The sequence below is a fragment of the Hypomesus nipponensis genome, chromosome 14 (genome assembly GCF_054491055.1).
Source record: "Hypomesus nipponensis isolate SF chromosome 14, ASM5449105v1, whole genome shotgun sequence".
NCBI lineage: Eukaryota > Metazoa > Chordata > Actinopteri > Osmeriformes > Osmeridae > Hypomesus > Hypomesus nipponensis.
In genome coordinates, this window is record NC_140374.1 from 13,860,682 (window position 1) to 13,874,112 (window position 13,431).

Genomic DNA, 13,431 nt, shown 5'->3' on the forward strand with positions numbered 1-13,431 from the left:
TCGCCGTGCGCGAAGCCAGATAGTTTATAAATGCCTATGTGCGTCAGCACTTCTCCCCACTGAATGTGCTGTCGGACCGGGCAGTCCAAGTACCGGCTTCCCTGTATGGAGATCCAACGCCTCGTCACGTTAGAGTCCCCACACATCCGGAGGGCAACCCGCTGCAATTTTGCCCTCAACCCGGATGTGCAGCTCCTGGCCTTGTTACGTTTTTACGCAGTGGGGAGCTTCCTGGATGTGGTGGGGGACGGCACCATCCTCAGCAAGGCATCGGTTTCACGGGGTGTGGCGGCCGTGACATCCTGCGCCATGCCCGGACACATCCAAATGCCCACCACACGGGACGAGGTCCGCCAGGTCCACAGTGGATTTCATGCCATGGCTGGGATCCCCCGGGTAGTCGGTGTCATGGATGGCACACTGATCCCAATCCACTACTCCCAACAATAAACCCACTACCACTACCATCACACATCAACTATCATGTATAGGGCTCAAGGCCGTAGCCATGGAGTCAACATTGGGGGGTACGAATTACATTTTTTATGATAATTTCGGACAGCGTGCGTGGTTGCCTGTCGTAGCGTAGCACATTTATATTTTTATATCAATATATTGGGGGGGACATTTTGACCAGATTTGAATAGTGGGGGGGATGTGTCCCCCCAATATGTATTATGATTACGCGATTACCCACCACTTTATCAGGGCACGAATCACACATTTTCCTGGCATCGATTGATTTAGTTTCAACACCACGGCGGTGGACAGCTCCCACTAAGAGCTTCTTAAGAGGCGTCTTTGGCGGGATCTTAAGAAGGCAGTTAAGAACGTGTCTGGGAAACACTCCTATCTTAGCACTCCTTCTAGTAACATTAGTTACCCGAACCCTTCTTAAGAGCCTTCTTAAATCCTTAAGAACGATCGAATCTGAGAAAATGCTATTAGTAAGCCCCATTGTACCGAATATGGTTGCAGTTCCACCAGAGTACCACTGGTGGTGATAACAGGTGTTCTGCTAATGAATGCTGATTGTATGAAGTCATTTACATTTTAAAAGGCTTTTTAGAAATTGTGATTTACATTTCACAACCAAAAGTATCATTTGATCATAGGAGACAATGTCATTAGGAGAATAACTTAATCTAGTGACTTTTCATAAAAAAATTATACACAATGCCTTTATGTCTGTTGTCAGAATCAGAATCAGAAAGGGTTTTAATCGCCATGAAAGTTTACACAGACAGGAATTGACTTTGGCAGGAGGGTGCATACATTCAACATATAGGAGTAAATCTTAGATAAGTGGTTTAAGTTTAAACAAGTCTAACCATACTATACAAATGTGCAAGTCTAATGAACTAATACTAACTAATACTAAGGGGACAGGTATGTAGAATAAAATAAATATAAAGTATAAAATAGCTATAATGTACTATATATAAAATACATGCTTAGTGCAAATATGAAATGGCAAGGGTGCAATATATGGCGATGGTTTAAAGTCTGTGGTTTAATGAACCCTTGGCCTTGTTGAAGAGGCCAGTGACAGATGGAAAGAAACTGTTGTTGTGGTGTGAGGTTTTAGTCCTGATGGAATGCAGCCTTCTTCTGGAGGGGAGTGGTAGAATCAGTGTTTTTTGTGTACAGTAAAAACATATTTTCAGAAAAACATTTTTTTTATCAATAATTTATTGAGATCTTCATATCAGCACAGAATTTAAACATTATCTAGTAGAAAGAGTCGTTGATGCGCCTCATGCTCATGAACCTCATGTTGCCCATGCCTCCCATGCCTCCCATCATCTGGTGGAAGTTCCTGTACTCGCCAGGCCTCATGTACCACATTCTGCCTCTGTAGTTGGGCTGCTCATACATCAGCCAGTGGCCGTCCATCACGTTGCAGGACATGCAGTTGTTCATGCGGTAACGATCCATGATGTTGTCACAGTCGTCCATCATCTCATGCATCTGGCCACCGAAGTTCTCCCTCTCGTAGATCCTCATCCTGTAGCTTCCTCTGTGCTGTTATTGAACAGAGAAGAGGTTATTGAGACACTAAAAATGTTATGCTGGAATTGTGGAGGCAACCATGTAATTTAAATTGTGGAATGGAAGCTACAATGAAGTTGGACGCCATATAGACAAATGTAGGCGGACTAATAGTTGTCCTCACCATGGGGATCATACGACATGACCTGATGCTGTCGCTCCAGCCAAACATGCTCATGTAGTCGGCGTACTCGCCCCTCCTCATGAAGTACTGGTTACCCATGTAGTTGGTGCGGTCGTAGACCATGAAGCAACCTCTCTCCACCCTGCAGGAGTGGCAGCGGGACATGTATGAGGACATGTCGGAACAATCGTTCATACACTCATAGGAACGTCCCATGAAGTTCCTCTCCTCGTAGAAGGTGATCTGAATAAACGTGTAAGGAAGAAAAGTTATGAAAATGGATAAATGTAGTAGAGTAGAAGAAATACATATATATATATACATGTACATATGTCTTTTAAATATACTGTATATTCATACAATATGTATCCTTCGATTGTTCCTACCTTGCCCATCATGTTCATGTCGGTCATTTTGGCTCAGTTGTAGCTGGAGCTGCTGCTGTTGCTCTTGGTGATGTTCTGAGTTCCTACCTGGCTGAAGCCTTCCTTTATATACCTGACAGTCAGAGGCCCCTTTGTACAAAGCCCTTGACCCAGCAACATGCCATAGAAACCATCTATAGAAATGTCACTGAGGTTTCTACTCATTTCAAGGGACTCAAAAGACTTATGTCAAGAACAGTGGAAAGGATCACAATGCAGAGTCAGCCAAAAGTGAATAGGATTTTCAGATAAGAAATCTTTTTCCAAAGATACTTGTCCCAAATTCTTTTTCCAGCTTATTGTACTCTGTGATCTGTGTTTCCATGTCCTTTTCCCTTTTTTTTTGCAAACAGAACTAAATATCAAAAACTTGAGTTAACACTGTTTTCAAAACCTCACATGGTTTAACACATCCTGTAATAATCATGGTATTGATTCTATGGGGTTTTTGGAACATTTATATTATATTTTTTATAAATTAGAGATAAATCCTTGTACTCTTTGACTAAACTCGTTAAAATAAACTTGGCCATCACTTTGCATTTAAAGTGGCATTACCAACCATGTAATTACAGCACTACTGCCTATTGTAAACATTTTAATATGAAAACATGAAGGGGGCGAGCCAAGGCTGATATTGAGGCGACTGAAGGCAGAAATTGAAGCTTTAAGAATGTGTTTATCATTTTGTTCTCAACAGATTTAAAATATAGATTCTTTATCAATCTCAGTGACAATGGAATTCCGGAAATCTTTGACAAAATAAGAGAAAAAAAATCGAAACTTAAAACGTTACCAAAGCTGTATATTAATAATTACCATTGTTTAACAATAAGGCATTACCTGTAGCAATGACATCATAGTTACATAGGAATTTAAATATCAACTCAGATAAAATCACATTTTATTGGTATCCTTTTTTTTTTTACCATCCCTTTATGTCACAGTGCTTCACAGATCTATATTGACTTTCACTACCCTCTGAACAGTTTCCCCCTCCCCCTTAACTCACCAAATTTTTGTAATAACCCGTATTTAAAAATACATGTGATTACTTACACAATTTAGAAATAAATACTTCCATTAATTTAAAAGACTGATAGGCTTCTAAGTGTTTACATGGTTACTCATTTATATAACATTCTATTTGACACTTTACTGAACTGCGCATCAAAACAATCTTATCATCTAAATGTAACTATTAGCCAAGGTCAGGTATTCTGTACTTGTACAGCCAATTATAAATTGTTTGAGTAAATACAACTTGCTTTTGGACTCAAGTTCAGCATCTATAATGTGAATGCACATTCCTCACCAGCATTTCATTGTGTTTAACAATACAACGGTTTGTGTTTGACTTTCAAGAATTCCAAATCTTAATCAGTGTTAAACCTCTGTAGGCTTATGTATTTGTTTATGTCACTAGTCAGAAAATAAAACAATTTGTAAGCAATATAATAGGCCTAGTTAAAGTATTACACAGTTTAGGGGCTCAACAATTACATTCACATTCTAGCATTCTACCACCCACTAAAATAAGATCAGATTTGTGGCTACACTCATCACATCGCATCCACTCTCAAAAGTGAGAACCATCAAATTAAGTGGGTAACATCTGTCAACGATTATAGTTGTATGGCTAGCATTGTTAACCGTGTATTTTGAATTGTAGTCTAGCTAGGTAGCTAGATAAACAAAGCCACTTAGCCCCTATATAACCTTTCACCCCTGCCACCCCAACCAACTCCAAATGTAGTCGGGTGGCAATGTTTAGCTGGCTAGCTAATTTGCCAAATAAGACCATTGCCTAAGAGCTCTCTTGATTGCAAAACATTGGCTTTCTTACTTAACAATGTGATGATTTTATCTGAAATCCTTTTGAGATTATTTTGAAAATGTACACAAACGCTACTTCCATCATAGAAGGCCATGCCCCTTAAAGTTTCGAACTTTTCTCCTAGTTAAAATACATTGTATGATGCAAAATACTTTTTTGTGAGTTACTTGTGGTGGTGGTATGAGTGGTTTGGTGTGCAAAAACCAAAATCAACTTTTAAAACTCAAACTCAACCTTTTCAGACAACAGTTTTTTATTTTTTATCAATAATTTATTGAAATCATAGAAGCTCAGTGTTTAAACATTATTTAGTAGAAAGAGTCATTGATGCGCCTCATGCTCATGAACCTCATGTTGCCCATGCCTCCCATGCCTCCCATCATCTGGTGGAAGTTCCTGTACTCGCCAGGCCTCATGTACCACATTCTGCCTCTGTAGTTGGGCTGCTCATACATCAGCCAGTGGCCGTCCATCACGTTGCAGGACATGCAGTTGTTCATACGGTAACGATCCATGATGTTGTCACAGTCGTCCATCATCTCATGCATCTGGCCACTGAAGTTCTCCCTCTCGTAGATCCTCATCCTGTAGTTTCCTCTGTACTGTTGTTGGACAGAGAAGAGGTTATTGAGACACAAAAAATGTTAGGCTGGAATTGTGGAGGCAACCATATGATTCAAATTGTAGATTATTGAAGCTACAATGAAGTTAGACGCTATATAGCGTCTGATAAATCACTAAATGTAAATATAGACAAATGTAGGTTGACTTATTGTCCTTACCATGGGGATCATACGACAGGACCTGATGCTGTCGCTCCAGCCAAACATACTCATGTAGTCAGCGTACTCGCCCCTCCTCATGAAGTACTGGTTACCCATGTAGTTGGTGCGGTCGTAGACCATGAAGCAACCTCTCTCCACCCTGCAGGAGTGGCAGCGGGACATGTAGGAGGACATGTCGGAACAATCATTCATACACTCATATGAACGTCCCATGAAGTTCCTCTCCTCGTAGAAGGTGATCTGAATAGACAAGAAAAGTTGGTTGAGTAAGTACAAATCTAACTATACTATACATACATGTACTGTCTATACAGTATTGTAACCTTTGTTCATTCTTACCTTGCCCATCATGTTCATGTCGGCCATTTTTGCTCAATTGTAGCTGGAGCTGCTGGTCCTGCTGCTGTTACTCTTGATGATGTTCTGAGTTTCTACCTGGCTGAAGCCTTCCTTTTTATACCTGACAGCCGAATGCCCCATTGTACAAACCCCTTGACCCAGCAACATGCCATAGAAACCCGGCCATTGAAATACCACTCTTCTAACATTTCAAGGGTAGGACTCCCTCAAAAGATTTATCAAGAACAGTGCGGTGGATCTAATGACAGCAATGCTTATTTAGCCAAAGGTCAATATGACTTTTTCAGGCTTTTACAATAGTTTTCTTTGATAGTTCTCCACAAAGACACTTTATTTTTTCAGCTTATTGTCTGTTATGGGCTGCTGTATTTGTCATGTACTTCTTAAAACAAATATGAGAACACCACCATTGCATAAATGGATGGCAGAGCAACTAAACACACATATTTTGTTTTTTGTTAAACCTAAATTTTAATGTTCATATATGGCTTCACACATAAATCCCAATCGTGAGACCGACATTTCTTTGGAAAACAGTTCATTTCAGTAATTGCTCTTAAATCCTGTTTCTTTTCCCCCCTATTGTGCTTAAACCGTTGACCTTTATGATGTGAAGCGTGCCCGTTTAGAGGTACCATTGTGTCATCACAGGGAGAGAGGACGTGTGTGTGTGATATTTGGCTGTTCATGTATCATTTTGACAATTTCAGAAACATTTGTATGTACGCATATGCTGAATGGCTGCAGCACATATCCAGCATTCGTTTGGTGCGCAGTTTGAACGTCTCTCTAGCCCTTAGATATAGACTATGCATACGCAAGGTGAAATACCACCAAAATGGTGGGGCAGTATACCAAAAATCCTCTTAAGTGCTAAGTGAGTATTGCTGTTGTACATAATCTGAAGTATTTGTGAACATATTTAGTCACAAAATGTTTTGTCACCAACCTGCCTCCTAGTGGACATGTGTTTATTTCCACCCTCCCACATCAACATAAAAATTGAGGAAATGTTTACCCTCAATGCACTGATTACATTGTTGCCATGTTGAGATAAAGAATACAATGGTCTGTTGGAAAAATGCTGCATATGTAGCATTTGTGTCTGCATTCGTACTAGGGCTAGGCGATATATAGAATATTAGCGATAATATCACAATATTTTGACAACAATTCAAATGTGAAAATATCGTGAACATCGAATATTTCAAATTCCAGCATACTTTTCCAAAGAACAAGCCGATTGTCCAATATTAGGTAACTTTTTCGTCTTTTCGCGAATTCCCAGAGACGTGAGGTGGGGGAGGGTCTTAAAAAAAAAATTACTGCTTAAATTTACACTACACATTTTGTACTTAGTAACAATAGCTGTTCTATCTAAATTGTTTTTGATGTTTTATAATGGTTTCTAATGTTTCCAATGTTGTTTGCTAACTTAAAGCAAATGCAAACATATCAATATATATATTGAATATCGTAAACATTTTGACAATATCGAGATATCAATTTATTTTAGATATCGCCCAGCCCTAATACGTACACATATAAAACTGGAGTATATTTTGGTTTTAAGGATGAAATAGGGGTATACGTATGCGTGCATTTAAGGTCCAGGGAGACGTGCATAAAGTACGCACCAAACGATCACAGCATACGTGCGGGAAGCAGCCTAGGCATGGAGCAGTATACCAAAGATCTTCTGACGGGCTGCGAGATAAAATCAGGAAACAGCACAGAAGTAGTAGAACACAACAGAGGCATGCATTAACAATACCTTCTCCTATGTCGCCATGAATTTGTTGTTGTACCATTTTTGATGTAGGCTAGTTGACAAAGTATTAAGTGACAAAATGTTATGTTGCTGACCTGCCTACAAGTTGACATAGCTTTAAAAATATGTTGACATGAAGAACGCAGTGGAGTATGTGAACAACTGCATGTGTAAGTTTTAGGGATGCACGATATATCGGTGGCGATATTGCTTTCAGCCAAATCGGCCATATTTTTTGTGTTATAGTTATTTGTCCAATAAAAAAATGTGGTCAATAAATTAAAGCCGATAAATTATGGATTAGTACGCCCGTTGAACCACTTATTTTTTGGTAAATTTTACAAATCTGATCATTTTGGTAAAAGAAAGATCAAGATATTCTATGCAATTAATGTTTTAATAAAAGCAGTTGTCCACTGTATTTGTTTACCTTTCGATTTTGTAATCAGCCTCAGGCTTTGTATTTATTGGCATGTATCGGTTATCGGCTTCCAAACATAAAGAGTTATCAGTTATTTGTATCGGCCAAAACATCCATATTGGTGCATGCCAAGTAAGTTTTGCATACATACACGCACAAAACTGCAGTAGGCTTATAACGAGGCCTTAAGCTTCTTCAAAACCTTTAAAACTACCATGTCCAAGAAACGTTGAAACTTATAGTGAAAAGACATGCACAAGCATAAACAGATAGTGCTTTTACAAACCCATATTCACTACGATATATACAGTGTTAATTCTTCAATGAACACATCAAAATGATGTGATACATTTAACTGGACTTCTGATTGTCTAACTTAAACAATTAGTGCCTAAGTACTTATTCCGTACTTAAATTTGTGGACGGGCCCACTTTTATATACCCTAAATTCTTGACATCATTATGAGGTTTTGCTGTTGTAGAATAGACCTTGTATACATGAGTGTAATAAACAGGTGTTGTACTGGAACAAAACATCTCCACAAATAGGTCGCTTGAATTTTTTTTGAGGAACTGTGATTGTATATTACAATAGCTTTCTGTGTGTGGCCAATGGCCTATCAGTGGGTTTGTGTCTACTGTAGTATCAAAATTAACTTGAAACTCGAACTGATATAAAAAAATATATTTGATATGTCTTCATAACATCCAAGTATCTAAACATTGTGATGTAATAGGACCCAAAATGCATGCTCATAAACATCATCTTGACCATGTCTTCACACATCTGATGGAAGTTCCTGTGGAGATTAAATTTCTCATGAATAGGTAGTGATATTACTCAGTCAGTATTGTCAATATTGCATCCATATCTCCTTGACACTTAACTGGGTGTGATGATTTGTCGTCATACAATGCTATGTGACCACCTCCATGGCACACACTTTATGTTGACTGAGGACGGAGTTGAACCATTCATAGTAGGTTGCATTGTTAACCTAAACTATATTGGCAAAATATATAGATTTTATAATGAGCAAATTCTAATGTTGCAGAACATATCTTTCAAGACTTTGTCGGTGGTTACTATACATTGCAAAGTTTGCAAAAAGCTTTTCTATGCATTGAATGTGGTTGAATAAGTGGTTTTGAATGAAGAACCAAATCTACCCAAAAGTTAATTCTGTACAAAATATTTACAGGCAAAAGTGTTTCTCAGCACTTTATTGAGATCTTCATATAAGCACAGTTAAAACATTGTCTAGTAGAAAGAGTCGTTGATGCGCCTCATGCTCATGAACCTCATGTTGCCCATGCCTCCCATGCCTCCCATCATCTGGTGGAAGTTCCTGTACTCGCCAGGCCTCATGTACCACATTCTGCCTCTGTAGTTGGGCTGCTCATACATCAGCCAGTGGCCCTCCATCACGTTGCAGGACATGCAGTTGTTCATGCGGTAACGATCCATGATGTTGTCACAGTCGTCCATCATCTCATGCATCTGGCCACCGAAGTTCTCCCTCTCGTAGATCCTCATCCTGTAGCTTCCTCTGTGCTGTTATTCGAGAAAGAGGAGTTTTGTTAAACAACAATAATTTGGTTGACATTTCAGTGTGATTTACTTCTTTAACATTAGATTTTATCCATAACAAAAGTATAATTATAGCGTAAAACCATAAGATAAGATATAGCTAGATCCTTACCATGGGGATCATACGACAGGACCTGATGCAGTCGCTCCAGTTAAACATGCTCATGTAGTCGGCGTACTCGCCCCTCCTCATGAAGTACTGGTTACCCATGTAGTTGGTGCGGTTGTAGACCATGAAGCAACCTCTCTCCACCCTGCAGGAGTGGCAGCGGGACATGTAGGAGGACATGTCGGACATGTCGTTCATACACTCATAGGAACGTCCCATGAAGTTCTTCTCCTCGTAGAAGGTGATCTGAATAGACAAGAAAAGTTGGTCAAATTTGAAAGTACAAGTCTAAATATAGATACACATTATACAGTATTGTAACCTTTGTTCATTCTTACCTTGCCCATCATGTTCATGTCGGTCATTTTTGCTCTGTTGTAGCTGGAGCTGCTGGTACTGCTGCTGTTGCTCTTGGTGATGTTCTGAGTTCCTACCTGGCTGAAGCCTTCCTTTTTATACCTGACAGCCAGAGGGTCCATTGTGTAAACCCCTTGACCCAGCAACATGCCATAGAAACCTAACCATAGAAATACCACTCTTCTAACATTTCAAGGGTACGGGTCAAAAGATTAATCAAGAACAGTGCAAATGATCAAAGCAATTCTGTGCAATAGCAATGGTGATTTAGCCAAAAGTCTCAGACTTTTACTATAGTTTTCGCAGATACTTGTCCACAAAGATAATTTGTTTTTTGCTGCTATGGGTTGCTGTATATGTCACGTAATTCTTAAAACAAATGTGAGAACATCTACATTGCATAACTGGGTGGAAGAGTAACAAAAAACATTTTTTAAATTTTTGTTAAACTCTTTTTTTAATGTTCATGTATGGTTTCACGCATCAATCCTGCTATTGACCGACAATTCTTCAGAAAACAGTTCATTTCAGTAATTGTTGGTAAATCCTGTTTCTTTTCCCCCCTATTGTGCTTAAACCATTGACCTTTATGATGTGAAGCGTGCCCGTTTAGAGGTACCATTGTGTCATCACAGGGAGAGAGGACGTGTGTATGATATTTGGCTGTTCCTGTATCATTTTGAGAGTTTGAGGAACCTCTCAAATTAGCTTTCCTAAAAATCCCACACAAACAATTTTCACCAGAAGGCATTTGTAAGTACACATATGCTGAATGGCTGCTGCACATATCCAGCATTCGTTTGGTGCGCAGTTTGAACGTTTCTCTGGTTCTTAGATATAGGCTATGCATACGCAAGGTGCAATACCGAAACTAATTATAGGGCAGTACACCAAAGATCCTCTTATGTGCTGCAAGATATAAAATACATATAGGTAACAGCGAAGAAGTAGAAGTAGCCTGCACAACGGCGGTAAATTTGAAAGAGTAAATGTATGAGCTGGCTTGCAATTAGATATAAAGACTTACATTACCAATACCTGCTCTTATGTCATCATGGTTATTGCTGTTGCACATAATCTGAAGTATTTGTCAATGTATTTAGTCACAAAATGTTTTGTCACTGACCTATCTCCTAGTGGACATAGCTTTCAAAATATGTTGACATAAAGAACGCAGTTGAACAGGCTATGTGAACAACTGCATGCGTACGTTTTGCGTACGTACACGTACACGCACAAAACTGGAGTATGCCTATAACGAGGCCTAAAGCCGTGCTTCAAAACCAGTAAAATTATCATTTACAATTAACGTGGAAACTTATTGTGAAGAGACGTGCACAGGCATAAACAGGTTGTGCTTTGACAAACCCATACTACTATGATATATTCTGTGTTAATATTTCAATGAACACATCAAAATGATGTGATACATTTAACTGGACTTCTGATTATCTAACTTATTAGGGACCAAGTATTTATAATGTACTTATATTTGTGGACTGGCCCACTTTTATATACAGTCGATTTATGTCATTATCATGAGGTTTTGCTGTTGTAAAATATACATTGTATACATGAGTGTAATCAACAGGTGTTTGTTGTTGTGAAAAATATTGGAACAAAACATCTCTACAAATTGGTAGCTTGAATTACTTTTGAGTTATTGTGATTTTATATTTCAATAGTTGTCTATGTGTGGCCTATGGCCTATGAGTGGTTTTGTGTTTACTGTCGTATCAAAATCAACATGTATTGGAACTCAAACTAAAATATTATTTTTTTATCAGTGATTTAATGTTTTTATAACAGCCAACTATCTAAACATTGTGAAGTAGGACCCAATGATGCATGCTCATAAACATTATCCTGACCATGTCTCCCAAAATTTGATGGAAGATCCTGTTGAGATTCAATTTCTTATGGATAGGTATTGATGTTACTCAGTCGGTATCGTCAATATTGCATCCATATCTCCTTGACGCTTAACTGGGTGTGTTGATTTGTCATCATACAATGCTATGTGACCACCTCCATGGCACACACTTTATGTTGACTGAGGACGCAGTTAAACCCTTCATAGTAAGTTGCATTGTTAACCTAAACTATATCGGAAAAATATATACATTTCATAATGAGAAACTTCTGATGTTGAAGAAGATATTTTTAAATCGTTTAAGACTTTTTCTGTGGTTACTATACATTGCAAAGTTTGCAAAAAGCTTTTCTATGGATTGAAAATGGTTTTATCAGTGGTTTTGAATGAAGAACCAAATCTACCCACAAGTATATCCGTACAAAATATTGACAGGCAAAGTGTTTCTTTCTCAGTCATTTATTGAGATCTTTATGTCAGCACATAAAAAAAATACTGTCTAGTAGAAAGAGTCATTGATGCGCCTCATGCTCATGAACCTCATGTTGCCCATGCCTCCCATGCCTCCCATGCCTCCCATCATCTGATTGAAGTTCCTGTACTCGCCAGGCCTCATGTACCACATTCTGCCTCTGTAGTTGGGCTGCTCGTACATCAGCCAGTGGCCGTCCATCACGTTGCAGGACATGCAGTTGTTCATGCGGTAACGATCCATGATGTTGTCACAGTCGTCCATCATCTCATGCATCTGGCCACCGAAGTTCTCCCTCTCGTAGATCCTCATCCTGTAGCTTCCTCTGTGCTGTTATTGGACAGAGAAGAGTTTATTGGGAGACCAACATTTTACACTAGAATAGTAGAGACAACCAAATAATCTAAACCATCAATTGTGGAAGTTACGAGGAAGTTAGAAGCTAGATAGACAAATGTAGGCTGACTTATAGTTGTCCTTACCATGGGGATCATACGACAGGACCTGATGCAGTCGCTCCAGTTAAACATGCTCATGTAGTCGGCGTACTCGCCCCTCCTCATGAAGTACTGGTTACCCATGTAGTTGGTGCGGTTGTAGACCATGAAGCAACCTCTCTCCACCCTGCAGGAGTGGCAGCGGGACATGTAGGAGGACATGTCGGAACAATCATTCATACACTCATAGGAACGTCCCATGAAGTTCCTGTCCTCGTAAAAGGTGATCTGAAAATACATTTGCAAGGAGAAAAAGTTGAGAAAATGTAAAAATTGATGCAGTAAATATCAGCATATACACCCATACCCCCACACATATTTAACCATTGTTCATTCTTACCTTGCCCATCATGTTCATGTCGGCCATGTTTGCTCAGTTGTAGCTGGAGCTGCTGTTAATGTTCTGAGTTCCTACCTGGCTGAAGCCTTCCTTTTATACCTGACAGTTAGAGGCTCCATTGTGTAAACCCTGTGACCCAGCAACATGCCATACAAACCATCTATAGAAATAGCACTGAGGCTTCTACACATTACAAGTCATGGGCTCCGTCAAAAACCCATGTGAACAACAGTGCAGTGGAGCTGATGATCACAATGCTGATTCAGCCAAAAGTAAATAGGACTCCCGGCCTTCTAAAAAATATATATTTTACCAGACTAAATACTGGTTCTTGGTTTAACTGATAGCTCCATATATCTCCCATCTAATTTGAAATAAACAATGACTGTATCTGTTTGTTTTCAGTGTTTGCCAAAT

General features: G+C 39.2%; 4 protein-coding genes across 4 annotated transcripts; all 4 read right to left on the reverse strand.

Annotated features, from left to right (window-relative positions):
- Positions 1–967: 967 nt before the first annotated feature.
- LOC146258718 (gamma-crystallin M2-like) lies at positions 968–2,506 on the reverse strand. Its single transcript, XM_084672102.1, has 2 exons — positions 2,177–2,506; positions 968–2,025 (listed from the first exon to the last, which is right to left on the reverse strand). Exons 1-2 carry the CDS (start codon positions 2,504–2,506, stop codon positions 1,732–1,734), a joined length of 624 nt encoding a protein of 207 aa, XP_084528228.1. The 3' UTR covers positions 968–1,731.
- On the reverse strand, positions 2,417–6,140 carry LOC146258719 (gamma-crystallin M2-like). Its single transcript, XM_084672109.1, has 3 exons — positions 5,563–6,140; positions 5,221–5,463; positions 2,417–5,040 (listed from the first exon to the last, which is right to left on the reverse strand). Exons 1-3 carry the CDS (start codon positions 5,587–5,589, stop codon positions 4,747–4,749), a joined length of 564 nt encoding a protein of 187 aa, XP_084528235.1. The 5' UTR covers positions 5,590–6,140; the 3' UTR covers positions 2,417–4,746.
- A 2,896-nt stretch (positions 6,141–9,036) lies between these two features.
- Positions 9,037–10,426, reverse strand: LOC146258720 (gamma-crystallin M2-like). The gene is made up of 3 exons (XM_084672101.1): positions 9,814–10,426; positions 9,479–9,721; positions 9,037–9,330 (listed from the first exon to the last, which is right to left on the reverse strand). Exons 1-3 carry the CDS (start codon positions 9,979–9,981, stop codon positions 9,037–9,039), a joined length of 705 nt encoding a protein of 234 aa, XP_084528227.1. The 5' UTR covers positions 9,982–10,426.
- Positions 10,427–12,204: 1,778 nt separating this feature from the next.
- LOC146258721 (gamma-crystallin M2-like) lies at positions 12,205–13,164 on the reverse strand. The gene is made up of 3 exons (XM_084672107.1): positions 13,015–13,164; positions 12,660–12,902; positions 12,205–12,507 (listed from the first exon to the last, which is right to left on the reverse strand). Exons 1-3 carry the CDS (start codon positions 13,039–13,041, stop codon positions 12,205–12,207), a joined length of 573 nt encoding a protein of 190 aa, XP_084528233.1. The 5' UTR covers positions 13,042–13,164.
- Positions 13,165–13,431: the final 267 nt, after the last annotated feature.